At 44.5% G+C, this 18,050-nt stretch overlaps 1 protein-coding gene across 19 annotated transcripts in view; it reads right to left on the bottom strand.

The window, feature by feature from the left end:
- LOC149866879 (zinc finger protein 385C-like) overlaps positions 1–18,050 on the bottom strand; it is a 236,715-nt gene that overhangs the window by 45,203 nt on the left and 173,462 nt on the right. For 12 of the 19 annotated variants that reach the window (XM_090044391.1, XM_090044392.1, XM_090044400.1 and 9 more), the window contains one exon: positions 12,421–15,675. The exons of the other annotated variants lie outside the window; for them this stretch is intronic. In XM_090044391.1, the coding sequence (XP_089900517.1) occupies positions 14,143–15,675 (1,533 nt within the window). In that variant the 3' untranslated portion in view covers positions 12,421–14,142. Of the gene's footprint in view, positions 1–12,420; positions 15,676–18,050 lie in introns of those variants that run through there. 19 annotated transcript variants of the gene reach the window in all.

Here is an 18,050-nt window from a genome sequence, read left to right as displayed (position 1 = left end):
CGAGCTCAAGATGTCCATCAGAGCCCATAGGCTTATACAAGTTTCACCAAAGGGGATCCCAGTGCAGCAAACTGAATGGCAACATAACCGAGCACCGAACAACCATGCAGCCTGCAGCAGGTAGTCTCTTTCTGCACCCCAAGGCAGAGCTTATGTTGTACAAAAAGGATGGAGGAGCTGTGCTGCCATGCTTTGCCTTCAGTTTGACTCCTGGATTGGGACTAGGATATTTCCCCTTGGGACAGGTCACCTGAGAACTGCCCAAAAGGAGTTTTGTACCTGCTTGTCCAGTAGTGGATTCTGGCCCCTGTCAGAGTCAAGGAACTGAGGGCACAGACAGATGGCCACATATTCCTGTTTACACGGGTGTCACAGATCCATGTATATTGCAGTGGTATCAGGGACAGAAGAACACAGTAGCTGCACTTAGTAGACGGCTATTACTGCATCTCATCACTAGGTGGCACGAGAGCCTCCCTTTCACAAACAGCTCCTCTGGGATGGATTCGCAGACAGACAACACATAAACTCGTATAACTTAAACTGGTGGATTTTTACCCCTGATTCTTTCAGGAGTAATTTTACGCCGGATTAGATTAAATGACTTTGTTTTACGACAGTGGGAGGCAAACTTTTTGGCAGGAGTACCACAAATTATCTCTGACCCTTCCCCAAGTGCCACTCCAATCTGCTTCCCCTGCTTGAACTGCTGCTCTGCTTTCTGCTTCTTGTCCTATGCTCCTTGCCTGATTTGCTGCTCTGCTTTCTGCTATATCTGCCACTGTGCTGCCTGCACCCTCTCATAGCTGCCCATGCCACTTGCAACATCCGAACAGCAGGCTGGTTTACGGTATTATCTCATCTGTCTTCTGCCTTTTTTTTGAACCAGTGTAATGACTAGTCTGTCCATGTTTTGAGCTAAACAAAGAGAGGTACTTAGCAATATCAGTATGAAGTCAGGTAGAAGGCAGGATAGATTTACACCTTACAGATTAACTATATCAGGGATTTCCAAAGCAGCAGCTTAACAATGCTTATTTTGCATCTGATAAAGCAAGCCTCTGTTTATAAACTCTCATGCATCTATGACTTAGTTAGTCTAGAATAGTGTTTCTCAACCTTTTAAGTAGCAAGTACCCCCCTAAGTTCTGAAAATTTTAATAAGTACCCCAACACTCAGTTTTCCAGGGGATTTTATATTTACAGACTAATGTGTGCCATATGTTGGAAGAAGGGCTGTGTATATAAGGCCACGATATGAAACCTTTTATACCTGGGGTGCACAACTCAAGTATGTATCTGGGCTAGAGGTGACGTAGGCCAAAGCTAGGTAGGCTGAACCCAGTGCCACGAGGGTTGAACCCAGTGCTGCACAAAGCAAATTATCACTGGGAAATTTAAAGCGCTGTGCAATACATGGCACACCAAATTTTTTGCCATGATTTTGAGAGGAAAAGAGGGCAAGAGAGAGCAAGTGCTGGGATACCTGCATACCCCCTGCATGTGTCTCACGTACCCCGAAGGGTACACACAGGTTGAGAAAATATAGTCTATAAGGTACAGATCTATCCTGCCTTCTGCCTGAGCTAAACAAACCATTGATCTGGTTTATTGTGGAAATTCCTATCTTCCCATCTCAGTTAGTAAGTAATAAACACTCACTGATCTGTACTTGAGTCTGTAAGAAAACATAATCCCCATCTTTTCCCTTTAGCTTGAATTTATTTTAGGTTCTCTTGGCTTCAACTATAACTTTGAAAACTCTTAAGCCAATAACAGATTCCTGCCTTGTTACAGCTGTCAGGCCTGATCCTTCCACTCCAGCCCTTCCGCCCCCCTTCACATCACCACAGAGGAGAAAACATTTCAGTCCCAATTCTGCCCACTCACTGAAACACAACAAATGTTGGCCACGTATTCCCTGGGACAACACAGATAATGACGTGCGGATCAGAAGCTGTCGACCGGCTTTAAATCACCCCAAGATGCTGAGAGAGTTCAGTGCCATATCTGGATATAACTAGATGCACTTCTGTTTTAAAGAGATCCCAGTGGCTTTGAATGAATCTCTGAAATCACAAATGCACCATTAATGGAGCCACACAATTACCTCTGAACTACTTTATTTACATAAGAGCAGAATGCTTGCTGACAGCATGGAAGCTCATCAGAAAGTTAATGGGTTGGGTCCAGATGAGGCCTTATCTTTGCCGTATTGTTTGCAAACAGACAGGTGTTTGCAAAGAAAGGAGGCTGGTTTAATCTGGGGGTTTCTTTCTTTTGGAAGACAAGGGCCAGGGAGCCAGAGCAAATTTGTTGCATTGGGAGTTACAGGTATTGAAATATGAGCTACCTGTCTGCCATACCAATGGTGCCTTTGTCTTCCAGCCACTCATCTAGTTCACACCCAGCAATCACTGCTCTCTAGTGACAGATGTGTTCTGCGCAGCGGCAAAGGTGCAGGAATGTGCATGTAGGCATGGGGAAGAGCAATAAAGACCCCAGTTGCCAAAAAGCTTGGAGCAATTTGAAGGAGAGCAAAAAGCATCACTACTAGATCCCTGCCTGTGGCTGGGACACCGGAAGAGTTGGGAAATCAACTGCATGCATATTTGGTGGGCGGGGGTGGGGGCATCCAGCTAGCAGCTACTGATTTGGAGTAACCTGCAGGGCTGTTTCAGCCCAGAAGCCCATTTCCCTCCCACACTAACACCCTGCAAATGGAGCTACTGAGAAGAAAAGATAGATGAAAGAGAGTCAGCATCAAAGCCTGAGGAGGGTATGGCCACCCACAATGCTGCAGGGACCCTGGGGGTGTGATCCTGCTGCCTAGTAAAGCCAGGGGAGAGTTATACCCCCTTCTGCTCTATCACAAACAACATGGATCAGACCCAAGGTACAGGTGATGTAGGGGGTTGATGTTACCAGGTGCTGATGACCTCCTGGGAGGGGCTACGTGCCACACCTCCAATAAGAGCTCCGCAATCTTTATCATTATTGCTCAGTGACTACAGAGAACACCATAATTATTAAATGAATTAGGGCCCTTAACCAAGGCTGAGGGTCCACTGTACAAACACACAGCATGAGGTGGTCCCTGCCCCAGAAAGGCTAAGGTCCATCCTGTAGACCCATCCAAAGGCCTATCCCATCCTGTAAAGGGATGCGCACAAGGATGAAGAGATTTGCCCAAGGTCACACAGGACATCTATAGCAGTGCAGGGAACAGGACTCAGGAATCTGAGACGGGTATCTTAGCACAGGACCCTTCTTCCCCTTTAGATACTGCAGAAACCAAAGGATCTTTGCAGAGAAAGACAGTGCAGAGCACCTGACATCACAGACCCCTCCTTGCTCCCACAGTGGAAATGTTACACAGGAATAGGAGCAATCAGTGTCATTTTAAAGACCCTTTCCAAAATGCTTTATGCTCGTCCTATTTAAAGGGATTAAACTGATTTGCGTCCTGTGCACTTGGGATTTTACACAAACTGGGACTGTCTGACTCTTTGTGACTGTGTTATAATGACAAAAAATATGACAATAATCTGCTACTGTATTTTAAGCTACTCCTGTGATCTTAAAGACATGGAGAAATTCTCTGAGTTTGCTATATAAACATAAGCCTTTCTAGTTCCTTGCACACAAAAGAAATTCAACAGAATCAAGCTAATGTCTAAGAACAAATACCATCACCCCAGCACCTTGTTCCTTGCACCCAGACGTATTAAAATGCTTTACAAAAGAGGTTAGCATTTTCATCCACATTCGAGAAGTAGGGCAAGCCAGAGATGAAGTGACTTGACAAAGATCACCTGATAGGTCAGTGTCAGAGCCAGGAAGACCCCCCGCCCCCCAGTCTCCTCTGTGGGGCTCTGTCCACTAGGCAACACCGCCTCATCATAAATAGATTCTAGGCAGCCCGAGAAGAATTGATTTACAAAGGCTGGTGAAATCTCAGTCTCAGTGAAATCAATAGCAAAACTCCTACGGACTTCGCTGGGGCTGGAATTTTGCTTTCAAATGGCTCTAATGTTTTTACAATCCCCCCTCGTGAGCAGTTTCAAACATTTGCACTCCCAGTCAGCATTCCATCCTTGTCTGGAAATACACTCTGGTGTGTGCTGAAAGCCTCTGCTGGATTTGTGTCTTAATCTGATGATTGAAGGGGTCAATTCTGATTTATTTCAGACTCTCTACTGACATATACCCAGTGGATCAGGCAGCCGTGCTGGGAATCAGAAATCCAAACTTTGAACGATTTGCTAATTTCAGGGAAAAATAAAATAAAACAAAAAGAACCTTGGACACAGAGGCCCTACAGGCAAAAGTGACCTCTTTCTGGGAGAATGCATGCATTTTCATTTTTTTATCTGTATAGGAGCTATCCCTGAGCCTTTTCTCACTTTAGGGCAAAAAATTACATTTTGCTTCATCAGGCGTGCATTGATTGAATTAATTCCAAAGTCACCCAGGAGGGAAATCTGGGAAACAGCATAATAAATAAATAAATAGAGATGATCATCATCCTAATAGGGGGGAGGGAGGGAAGGCAGGGGAATAAAACAAAACCAAACAAAAATGGGTAAATGACACATAATTAACCTTCTGAGGCGTGAAACGGCATTTCTGCATCATATCCTCTGAGATGGCAAAGCACAGCATCCAGGGGAACTGGAGCCCCTTAGGGAATCCCTCCACCCCCCATGTCCCCCATCCTTTTTACATGCAAATATGCTAATTCTAGAGAAATTAACAGCACTGGAACAACTGTGCTCGGGACTGGACAGCAAGGGCTTCCATGCAGCTTTGTCGGCAACTTTCCGTCCATTTGTCTTTTTTTAAAAAAAGAACTATTCCATATCACATGGTGAGAAATGATGCTGGCAAATTAACATCCCTGCCCCTGCTAATGGTAATGGAATAAATAGATCTTGCAGCTGAGCAAAAGCAATTGCTTCGCTGTGCAGAGAGAACATGGCTGCTGCCAGCGCGGTCTCCCTGATGCACAGGAGCTGAGAGGGTTCTTAGTTTCACGAGAGGAGAGCTTGTAACTAAACTGGAGACAGAAGCAAGGCTTCGCTGAGATGACTTCTGGATTACAGCTCCTTGGGAAAACCCCACATAAGGAGCATTTTTAATTATGCTTGTTGCTAGCAGCCAGAACCCAAAGACATGATACAGAAAAGCATGTGCTTGACTTCAGTCTCATGTTCAATGCTTTGCTGAACTGGGCCTACAAAAAGGGGGCGTTGTTCTTGCTTCCTTTGATAAGTTGGGACTTAAGTCTGTTTTTTACAGTAGCTCTGAGAAGCCCCAACTAAGACAAGGCTGCGTTGTGCTAGCTAGGCACTGTATGAAGCATAGTAAGAGACAAGATCTTCTCTGAAAAGTTTGCCATCTACGCAGACAAGACAAGTACAATGGGAGATGGGTGGAATGCCCCAAATATCATCCCCATTTCAGCTGAAATCTAGAGGGATTAAGTGATTTGTCCAAGGCCATCTAGCAAGTCTTTAGCAGAGCTGGGGAAAGATTCCATATCCTCATGATCCTGCCAACCTTGCTCTGGCTCCCTCAGGGCGCATCACACATGTTGCACAAGTTAATGCTCTTTAGTGCTTGGAGCAAGATACTGTGAACCAGGACTCCTGGTTTCTTCTACTGACTCACTCTATGACCTTATACAAATTTCTTCACCTCTCCAAGCTTGCCTCTACAGTACACAAGGATGATGTTTAAGGCATCCTAGTACTGTATCAAAGGCCAACGGTGATGTCAAAGCAGAGGTGGGGAAAAGACAGAGATGACAACAAGCTGCAACGATGCATAGGTGTAGAATGTACCCTTTCTGAGCCATTTACCATCCATCCATGATGCAGCAGGCAGGGTTGGGAAGCAAGGGATTCAGAAGTCAAAGGGCTGCACCGATCACCCTTCAAGGCTACCCCAAGTCTAGGAGTGTGACTTTAAGTCTGTTTTGAATCCAGGAATATTTTCTGCGTGGAAATGATCCTCTCAGGGTGGCATCTCATCAGATCTCAGGACAAATCATCTTGCCTACCTATCACTTCACCCCCAGAACTGAGAATCTAGTAGAGAGGCAAGGGCCAATGAACCATCCAGATGGCCTACCCCACAATCACGGCTCCATACCACTCCAGCTTCAGTGACAGTCATAACACAAGAGAACTTGTGATGGTGCTAGGCCTGTGCAGAGAAGTGAAGTGAGGGGGCACCTGTCTCAGTGGAAAAGCTGACAGGACTGGACTAATGGGAGTGAACACAGTTGCTAACATGGGGAATGTCATCAAACAGCAGAGCACCATGACACATGAATGATCCAGGGGAATGGCATTCACCCCATCCCAGGAAACCAAGGCAGGATCTGCCTTTGGACAGCTGCTCTCCAGCTCCTCCATCCATAATCCACCACCTGCTTTATATCTAGCTGGGACCCTCTTTCTATTGAACACGGGACAGATAGATGATGTTCCTTCAGACTAATGACTTGCATTCTAAGGCGCTCAGATGTCCTGACCTCCAAGCCCATGCTTTAACTCTCTAAGCAACATGACCAAGGCCAAGAGCCCAGTTCATTTGTTAAGGGACAACATAAACATTTGGGTTGTCTTCTTCATATTTGTCGTCATCTTCGTTTTATTCTCTTCTTATTAAACAGGATTCGATAAGAACTGCCCCAACCCCCAGCACAAAACGGTAGGTACAGATTCAAACCACCAGTGTAGACCATCAGGGTAACGGGACTTTCATGTAAAGGTGCTGGAACTGCAGCACAGCACTAGCTGGTGCAGTAAGTGGGGAGGGGCTGGAGGTCTCCTTTTACATGTTACAAGATTTGCATTGTGAGGATAAAACTACCAACTAACTTGGTTGGAGTTAATTTCTACTCCATAAATGAGCCACTGCCTTCTAGGAGGCCCACAGCTTCCTACCAATCTTTATGCTTGGTCTACAGGGAGAAGATTTGCAGCCATGGATGCAAATGCACTGCCTTTGTGTAAGACAGAACCTATGCCAAGGGGTTACTGGTAGAAGCAGCAATGGGTCTGAACCCTGCTCTGCACAGTGCAACCTGCCCCCATTATCAGGGTGTAGGGGGGTAAAATAACATCAGTTTCTATCATGTAGACAGGTCCCAGGAAGCTGAGGAATTAGCACTCCCACGCTTGTGCTCATAGGCTGCCTATGACAAGGTTATCTTGCCACACAACTTCCTCTAACATGGTTTTAGCCCTTCCCCTACCTCTGCTGGGAGTGTAATGCCAGCAGCAGCTGAGGGATGTATTTTTAGCTATTAATTAGACACCCAATTAAAAGGATTTGCTTTGGCAAGAAGGCAGAGCCTGAGTTCCATCTAGGATGACATGACCTTATTAGAGAGGAGTGGCACGGCCATCAGAAAGAGAAGCTTGGTTGATGAATGGCTTAAGATGCAGGATCCCCCAGCTATGAAAATTATCTTTCTTCCTATTTGTTCAGTGCAGGCCAATGTGAGGGGGCAGTGGGCATCAGTGGCTGGGTGACACTACGTCCCTGACTTTTTCTGGTTTGCTGAAGGAATCTCTACCTCCTTGGGAAATGCCAACCCTGTGTCACATACAGGATCTGATGCAGCAAAGGACTTCTGCACACACAATTGCCATTGAAACCAATGGAGCTTCAAAGCAGATGCTTAAATGGTTTGCTGCATAGAGATGCACTTAAGTGCTTTGCTAAATTGGTCTGAGACATCCAGCAACTGCTGCAGCAACAGAAAAGAGCGAGACCAGTTTTTCCAAGGAGGGTCTGTATGGCAGGGGTAGCTCCATTCTGCCATGAGGGTCATGGCTCTATAGTGAAATATCCAAGCACCTTTCCAATGATATTCTCCAAGAACCTGCAATACAGTTGAACTTATGCTGTCAGGTTTTCAAACTGTCCCCCTCTTCCTGTGGTAGGGGAGCACCCACTCCCAGTATACAGCAAATGCTGCACTTCAATATAGCTAAGAAAATCATTTCTTCTATGAAACAAATGTTATGGCTCTTGAGGCCCCAAAGAACCTTTTGATCAGGGTGGCCAACCCATAGCACATGTGCTACAAGCAGCCTCCATGTGGTAACCAGCTGATCTGGTAGGAAACAAAGCAGATCAGCACACTGGACAGAGAGCAGAAAGCAGAGCAGCAGATGGGGTGGGGAGCAGAGGAGAAAGCAGAATGCAGAGCAGTAGATGGATCAGAGGAAGGAGGTGGGAGTGGCACTCTGGAACCATGTGAGGCTTAGCTTATGGCATGTCTACTAAAAATGGTAACTGATCTAGTCTGATCACTCGTATAACATGAGGCAGAGAAGTTCCCCCAGTGATTCCCACACCAAGCCAGACCACGCATTTGAGCTGCAACATGCATGTTGGAAAGATGCTCAACCTTAAAGTTGGCAAGTGATGGGAACCCCATTCTACCCACAGGTAAGTCATTCTGATGACTAAGTACCCTCCCTTTTACTGGGGATCAGCCTAGGAGCAATTAAAGGCAGCACATTTCAGAAGTCATTCTCATGGCCCTTCCAAAACTCAGTTAGCATGCCCAACTCTGAGACATGTATGGTCCCCACAGAGCCTAAAGGCACACAAGCCATCCTGCTGAATTTAAAACACATGCCTGAGCCCTATGCTGAAGTGGGGCCTAAAAGTACCCATGGCCACTGTTTGAGCTGTACTTGATCTGGAAGGACTCCAGCCTCCAAACCTTCCTACCCAGCACCATGCTCAAAGGAAACACTTCACTTTTGCAGCATATTTTTTCCAAAGTCCCCTTTAAAACAGATCTGCTGCACTCTGCTTGATCCAGCATGCACGTGGAAGATTCCGAGGCCTCCCTGAGCAAAGATGCTGTTGCTCATGCCTCCATCAGGCTTTGCCAAGGACACGTTTTCATGCTTACAGCTCTGCCACAGAGTAGCAGTTGGCAGATGCTTTGCACAAGGCAGATGGAGGCAGCAGCAGTTTGTTTACACAGAAACAATCTGGTTCTCCTGTGTTCTGTAGGGGATCTGCAGAAATGATGATGGTTTCCAATGCTTGACCTACGGATTTAAAATCTCTGCCCTTCCCCAGGCTGCTCAGACTAAATTCAGTTCAACTGTTTGAAGCAGACCCTTGGGAACTGCTTTTGATCCCAAAGACTGTAGTTCAAAGCACTAGAACAGGCATGGGTACTAGGGTGCTGTAAAAGGACCAAGCATCTAAAACTCTATGGAAGGCTTGGTAATTTACAGTATTTGGCTCAAACAAGCAAGAGTGTAACCGGCTGTATCTTCAGCTGTTGTAGTAACAAGCAGATTGAACCAGAGATCCAATACAATATACAAACAGCAGCTTATACTTAGATTTAAGGCCAGGGGACTGGGCCTATATCTGAGCTGATAACATTGCCTCTGCCTGCACAAGACCTGTTTTTGGGCTGCTGTTTCCAAGTCCCGCAAGAAGAGATGGTAGGGGGGCCTTTTGGTGGAGCTAAGAAGTCCTTGGCCTCCAAGTTGTGATACATCAGTGGAAATCACTGCAGGACCAGGACTAAAACACACTCTGGAGTCTTAGCCCAGCTTTCTCAAGAGAGGACACTGCTTCTGTGCAACATGCTGCCCTTAACTGTGTTTTAAGGGAGGGGCCTTGGACATGCATTCTGAAGCCAGCTAAAACAACCCCTGCCAATCTGTGGCCAAAACCTGTGATGAATACTGCCCTGCTCCTCTTTTTCCATGCCTTGATTGGTCACAAACAGGTCTCTTCCTTCCCTTATGCATTTCAGGAGAACAACCTTATAAGAATCTGTTTATCAGATCAATGAGATAAGCTGATGCCAAGATCCAAATGTATCAGTGAAAAAAAATGCCTATGATCCTGCAGTTCTCACCCGAATATGTGCACAACCAAGCCAACATTACCAGATCTAACAACTGTACTGAGGATGTGGGAGGCTAGGGACTCAACAGCTGCTTTTAACATGCACTAAAGATGGAAATCTTTGGTTTCATTGTTTCCAGACACACAGTTCTCTGTGCTTCTGTGCAATCCAAGGACATCCATCATTCAAGGGTTAGAGTGCAGTACTACTTTGGAAAGGGACCCTGTGCCGACAACCCCACTGACTTTCATGCGTATTAGCTCCTGCAGTTCATGCATAACGCATTTATAAAGTAAGAGACTTCTCCTCCCCACCAAATATCCACTTCTGCAAACTCAATGCCATTCCTTATTTGTGCATTGTCACAAGTAATAAAGATCCTGGAGGCCAACCCATATCCTTAGTGACTGATGTTTCTGTGACTCCACCAAAGGTTGCTAAGGTTGGCTGTAATTCTACATATAAAATTCATACTCCATGGGTTAGGGAATAATTTAGGGAAAGACTAATGGGCAGAATTGTCCTTATTGCTGGCCATACTGCGTGACCCCAAAGAACCTAAGCTGACCAGAAGGAGTTTGAAAAATGAGCAGTGATGGGTAGGGAACAGTCCACATCTTTCTCTTCTGCAAACTGAGTTTTAGTCTGGAAAGACATTTTTGCAGAGCCACTTTGCCAAACAGAACCACCTTTTAACCACAGAAGAGGCAGAAATTCCAGGTTGGCCAGAATCCTGGAAGTGAGATGCACCAACTGTAGCTCCTTTCCACTGTATGGAGTAGATCTCTCTCTTGCTGAGTTTTTCTTTGTTATCAAGCAGTTTCTTGGTTTCTACTGGTTAAACACAAAGCCCATTTTCTATACACACAACAGAACCTCCCCCCCTCCCACAACTTCCACACGCTGCCAGTTATTTCTTCAATGGGCTACCCGGAAGGTTTCTGGAAGGAGGTGGGTGCTGGTAGGGACAATGCCAAGCCCATACTTTGTTGAGAGTAAAAGCTTCTCCAGAAGTATTTTTACCAGTGTACTGCAAAAATAAAATGGGAGAGGGGCAGAAGTCAAGGGACAGAACTTTAACCACATTGACACATGATAAAGCATTTGTTTAATTTAGCCAACAAGCTAAGATATGGGAAGGATGGTCTTGGCTAGAGACCACTTGCGTAAGCAAGAAAGTAGCTGAATGTCTTTCTCTGTGTTCAGTTTCCTTTTGTGAAAAAAACACCTTTCTTTCTCCTAGACTTTGCTATAAAAATGCTACAGAGCTACGTGTGTGTGTACGTGTGTGTGTACAAGTACACAACAAAATGGGCCTCCGATTTCTGAGGCCTTCTGGTGCTACTGTCATATAAATAATAAATACACGACTGATAAGGAGAATGTAGCTTGAAGGATTTTAGAAGTGGAGCCAACAAGCACAAAATAAATGACATTTTCAAGGCAACATTTATTTGTGATTTGGGGCCAGAGACTGCACTGACCCTGTGTGGGAGAATGGTACTAGCGTCTTGTACAAAGGTGTCAGCGTGACCCAAAGGCAGCATGTGGGGTGCACCAGATGGCCCAATACGCTGCATGTGGTGCCCATTCCCACTTGTGTTCTGGAGCAGCAGTGTGGCTGCCATATGCGGCACTGCCCCACAGTGGAAGTGGCTTCAGGGCCATGCAGCATAGTTATGGAGACTGAAACAGGATGGGGCTGCACACCATGCCTGCTTCAGCTGCTCCAGGACACACACTGGATCTGGAATGTGGGGATAGTTTGTAAGCCCAGTCCAGCCAGCGGACCAGCTCAGTGCTACTCATCTGGTCCACAGGGATGAGTTTGAAACCCCTGGTCTAGCACCATGGAGCCCTGTTAACCACCTCTAGGCATTGTTAGAGCACAAACCAGAGCCATCTTCACCACGAATGTGTCTATAGTTTACCAGTACACAGCTGGCATTCAGGGCAAATTGCTCCAGGAAGGAAAAGACATAATTCTATCACCCTTGATGGAACTGGGCTCACTCACTCTAGGGTGGAATTTGGCCACAAGCAGTAAAGAGATCTCAGAAGCAATGTATCTGAACTACTTCTACTGCATCTGAATTGCCACAGGAGAAATACCACACATGAAAACATTTACAGGATAGCAAAGTCAAGAACCTCTGTTATAGCAGTGACAGGTGAGATCTGGACTACCTTGACCCTCATCCCATCACAGAAGTGGTGCACATTACTTGTTAACACTGGGAATCTGGGACCCAGGGAAGATTTTGCTTCTTCCACTGGTCTGTGGTTCAAGGTCTAAATGGAAACACTTGCACAGGTGCATGTAAGAGGATGATGTGGCCATAATAAAGCTGTGATGCTTTAGTTTGCCATCAAGGTAACGGATATGATACTGCTGAGCACGAGAACCTGGAGGCCTTGTCAGATTTCCTGTTGCCCCACTGTAGCTATTCTTGCCAAACAAGCATTGTTCTTAGGTTGTATAAGCATTCAAGTAACATGATATGTTAGTTCAAAGTTTCAACTTTATTGCAAATTAAAACCAGTAATAAGGGTCTTTCTTCCCCCTTCTACAGAACTAAGAAAAGCACCCCGAGTAAGGTAAAAACAAACATAGGCTTGTATAATTAACGAAGAGAACACATGCCATGCAACAAATTCTATCTGGACTTGGTTACAATTCTTGCACATTTGTGTACCGATCCAATAAAAAGCTGCCATTTCACTGAGCTGTCATGGTTTGAGAAAACCTCACTCACTCCAAGGTGAGGGAAGGTTCAAAAAGAAAAATCAACCAACGCAAACAAAAACTCAAGCTTGTTCATAAGGTAGATGTTAAAAGGCTCATTCTTTGGTTGCAAGATTGCAAAAGTCTTAGACTGCAATGGAAAGGTCAGGTATATGGGACTATTTTGGAAAAAAAGGAATCATTTATTACTTTTTGGACCCCGTATATAATTTATTCTGTCACTGCAAACCAAACCAAACCAAACAAAATCCTCCTTTTAGATATCTTTGTATTTTAACACTAGGAAAGGTAAGATAGATTTATTTAATATATATATTTATATATATTTTGTGTATATATATATATATATTTTATATATATGTACACACACATATATACATAATGATGCATTTAAAAGTTAATGTTTCCTTGGTGATTACAATATCATTTTTCTAAACTGCTCACAGTTGCAATGATCACAAACTGATTCCAACACTAAAAATATTTTGTGCTGTGTGCAAGGAATTTCAACAAGACACTGCTAGGCATTATCGGATTTGTGACAGAGCTAGAAAGAAATGCTGTCTCGGTGTTCATTCTCCAGGCTCCAAAGAGTAAAAATTGGTTATTTTTGTGGAACATCAAGAAAAAAAGCTGCCAGGTATCAGTGTGCAAAAGCAATGTAATATTTGAGCTCAAGACATGAGGTTTTTTTTCCCTTAATAAAAAGAGAGGAAAGATAAAGGTGATTCTAAATGCTATTTAGAATTTAAGAGAATGGATACATTTAAGACAGTGATTCTCAATCAGTGTACCGTAGCACCCTGGGGTGCTGTGACATCTTTTCAGGGGTGCTACAGGGTGCCACATGATGTTAGTATTGCTAGGTGTGCAAATATGATTCACAAAAGAAACACAATGATTTTAAAAAAGAATCCATGCATTTAAAAAAATTCTGACCTGTTGTAGTCTTTTTGAATTCTTTGCAATAGAAAAATGACTATATTATTTTTCCATGATCAAAAATTGAGTGAAAATTCAGAGCTGACATTTTCTGAGGGTGCCTTGAGTCTAAGGAGGGGTGCTTTTAACCTAACAAGGGGTTCCTTGAGCCTAACAAGGTTGAGAACCACCGATTTAAGAAAGCAGGAAAAGAGAGTCAGCTGATTCAATCAAACTTTTTTGTGGTGTCAGGACTGAAACAGATTTAGAAAAGAATCCCTCTTCCTGCTTAAAAGTAGGACTCACATCAAAAGTCCCCACATGGAACAGGAAATACTTGTAACATTTCCCAATTATCCCTGGAACCTGTAACACATGGTCCTCTGATCAGATACGGCAGGAGTAGCAAAGCAGTGGGACAAACAGGGATAAAACAAAACAAAACAAAATTTAGCCATTAATATTCTAGTTTCAGTGTAAGGCCTCATACCCCATCAACAGGGTTATGTTATCTCAAAGTCAAAAATACTTTGCGCTTTCACATTCTGTTGCCCAGAAGGGTGGCTTAGTTAACCTGTGCCATGATAAAACTGGATTCTCTCATACTTTCGTAATACTCAATGGCTAATGCAAAGTCAAACTCATTGATGGTGGGCCCATCTATGGCGATCTTCATGAGGTTGGACAGGCCTTCATCTTTTGCATAGCGCCACTGGCTGCGTTTCATGAGTTCCCTCCCCCGGTTAATTTTCTCATAAAGCACTGAGCCAAGAGGCAAGGCCAGAGCAACGGCAGCCAGGACAGCAAAGTCAGGAAAGAGCTCGTGCATTTCGGAATTGCTGTAAACCAGCTTGATGCACAGATCCTTGAAGGACAGTTGGCTGAGGCTAAACACTATCCGTTTGAAGAGGGGAAAATCATTTAGAGCCCTCTCGCTCACCACCAACCGGGAATATGCCTGCAAGAGGAAGTTCAGTTCACTGATACCATAGCTGCTGATATCATCCAAAGACTGAGGGTAGCACTTGGGGTTAAAGATGGCGGAGAATGAGTTGACTGCCTCCAGGACATTGCTAGGGAACTGATCCAGCAGGTTGTCCCGCACACTCTCAAGGTAGGTCTCCTTCAAGTGCTCAAAGTTTTTCAGGTGCACCTTGGAGCAGTTGGCCAGCTCCACTCCTTTGTAGTAGAACCTGCTCTCATCCTCACGGTCTTCCCGGGGGTGCTCATTCATCTCATTAAGGAACTCCTGGAAGTTCTGGCCACTGGTGATCTTCTGGGCTTGCAGGGTGGTGGCAGTAGCGGAGACGATGGGTTTGAGGATGGAGAGGTCAAAATCTTCAATTTGGAAGAACCGGCTTAGCTTCTGGAAGATGGGGAGGACATCCAGGAGGATCTTGGTGAATGCCACAAACTGGAACTTCTTGAGCTCTTCACAGAGGCCAAATGCCACAGGGGACCTCTCTGACTCACTCTCTAACAGAAGTACCAGTGTGGGCCATGAGGAATCGATAGCTTCCACTGCTGGGAAGATGGAAGTCCAGTGGATGGTCTTAGGGTCCTCTAGGTCTATCTCGCACAGATCCAGGACACTCTGCAGCTCTTGGAGGCTGTTACTCTCCCCTTTGAAGTTGGAGTAGAGTCTGTAAACAGCATCCACCGTAGTTTCATACTTCTGGACATATTCTATATTAATGCCACTCTCAGAGGGTAGAAGGGAGTTCCTATGGGATATGCAGTGCATCTCGGTGAGGAGGGGACACATGGACTTCAGCTTAGTCCCCACCCCATTAAGCCTGTCAGCCATCAGAGAAGAGCTGTCAGAGCTGAGCCATGTGATCTTCATGGTGGGAACTCCAAAAGAATGCATTACCTCAACCACTTTGTCTGCCACAGTAGATGCCTCCCCAGCCAGCAGCTCAAAACTGCCCAGGAACGTGATTGAGGTCTGCCCACTGCATGGTGAGACCGTGGTTGTAAACATGATGAGGTTCCGATGCTCCATGACATCAACCGTCTCGTCCACCACCAGGCCAATGAACGGCGATGCTTTCATCTTGTGCCTGTCCTCGTTGTGAAGGACTTTGACGATCGCTGCCTGGGCCAGTTAATGAAGCAGCAGGAAGTTGGGAGTGGGTGCGGGAGGAGAAAAAAATTAAAATGAATTTCAAAAGCACATGGGAGATATGCAGCACCCGTGACAAGATAAACAACTGCAAGGTGTACAGACAGATCTGATCTTGCTTAAACCAGCGTATGTAACTCCAATTCAGGAAAGCACTTAAGGAAAAGCACATTGCTTTTCAAAGAGCTTTAAGATAAAATTTTCCAAAGGACTGAAGTGATATGGAAGTCTACACCATGTTTTCCAAAGCAAGTCCACAGGAATCAATGAAAACCAATGGTATTTTGGCTATCATTTAAAAAAGTATCTCCATAACAAACCAAAGTCCCTCTGTCTTTTGATGAATCTTACATTTTTAAGAGTTTAAACTATTTTTTTACCTAGGACTGTGATGCTTTTAAAAATTCAGCTTCTGGCTGATAAGCTTCTTAAGAAACAGTGAAAGGCAATAGGACTTGGGCACTTCTTACTCTGAAAAATGCACTTAAAAATGCTTAGGCACCTTTACTGACATAGATTTTACCTGGAGTTCTAGCTTAAAATCTGGAGTAACTCCACTGGAAATCCCATGGAGTAACAGATAACAGGGTCTAGCTCTCGGTATTTAGCATCTTTTACATGAAAACTTCCATTGAAGTCATCCAGGCAACACTTATTTCACAAAATAACACATGCTGCAATATTTGATCAGAATGGTCCAATCCCTTTCATGTCATGTTCTTGCTTCCTGGCAGCGTGAGGGAAATGACTTAGTCCTAAAATTATTCCACTAGAGGAGGGGTAGGCTTGAAAGCCTTTTGCTGGGTCAGAGATGGGTAGGCTCTCTGACCCAGTCCCCAGTGCTGCTTGTCCCTGCAGTGGTACAGGAGAGTGCCGCAGCCAAGGCTGCCTGATGCTGAAGCCCCTAGTATGTGGGTGAGATTCAGTGCTTCCATGGGCTGGGTCTGGTCCATTGGATCTGTGCATTAGAGTTCTGTGGTGGTGTTCGTGCCAATTACTTTAAGATCCTGCAGTATTAGTATTATTATTAATGTTGTGGTCATAAAGGTGGGACAGAGTTCAAACAGGTTTGGTGACACTGTTGTGGGTACTGCACAGAGAGGCAACTGAACCCCTCCAGCTTTCCCCCTGCCCCATTTTTTTTTTTTTTTAAGTAAACTTCTTGTTTAGACAGTTTGGGTTTCCAACAATGAATTTAAAGCTCTGATCCAGGAAAGCACTCAAAATATACACCTAAGGAAAGTGTTTCCCTAACACCCACGGACTTCAACAAGATTTACACATGCGTTCAAAAGCTGTCCTGAACAGGAGTTTTCCCTTCTCCCTACCTTGCTAACAACTCCCAAGATCTTGGCCTTATTCAAGTCTAATAAGAATACCTAAAGACCTGCTTTTTCTTGGTTACTTTGATCTATTAAATCCCTGCTTTAAAAAAACAAACAAAAAAAAATCACGCGTAGAAAAAAAACAATAAAACTTCACGACATCTTCCTTCATAATTCCATTTTGTCTGTTTCATTAAAATACCAGTGGTTTGAAGGAAAAACTCCCCCTCCCCCCCCGTCCAAATGCCGCAAGCAGCATTAACGGACTGAAAAATCTAATTAGTGGGTTTAGTCTATCTGCAGTAAAATAAGGCTCTTTATTTATCTGAAATGATGGGCAACCAGCCAAGATTCGCTAAAAATTAATTTGATTTTAACAGGCATGAAACATTTGTAAAATTAAGAAAACCATCTCTGAACTCTTTGGCCACTTGATCTTGCTGATCACCCAGTTGAAGGCAAAAGCAGAAGAAAAAGAGGCCCACAGTGCTCTAGTATTCTAATTGAACTCCCAAGCTTCTACTGTTAAAATATTCATCATTAACTTACTGTGAAATCTGTCACATTCAAACAGTAGGGAGAAAAAAATGCTTCCGATTGTGCTTTCTTTTAAAGTACAATGATTTCCCATGTACATCAAAAGCACATGAATGGCAGGGTGAAAACTTGGTTCCCTATTTATTAATAAAGGCCAGCTCTTGATGGACCATAGCATTTCCTCCTGGCCCTTACAGTTCCCATGTTGCCTAATTAGGAATTGACACTGACAAGGTGTTGCATGAATTTTTAATACAGAGGAATGTGTCCTAAACCAATGCACCCAAGGGACCAAGTAAAACGAGGGTTGCCCAGCACAAGTAATCTTGTATAAAGGATTAGTGCAGACAGAGGCAGCCTGAATTAGTGGACCGAGCCAAGAATTGATGTCAAACAACTTGCCTCAGCTCCACGATTCTCTCTTGGGGATAAAAGCCCAGATGTAGAAGCCTTGTGCTGACCCCAAAATTCATGCAAATCTACTGA

Source organism: Crocodylus siamensis, chromosome 4 (genome assembly GCF_052110815.1).
Source record: "Crocodylus siamensis isolate JL-2025a chromosome 4, ASM5211081v1, whole genome shotgun sequence".
Taxonomy (NCBI): Eukaryota; Metazoa; Chordata; order Crocodylia; family Crocodylidae; genus Crocodylus; species Crocodylus siamensis.
Note: the sequence above shows the minus strand (reverse complement) of the source record. Positions and strands in the feature narration are given on the sequence as shown.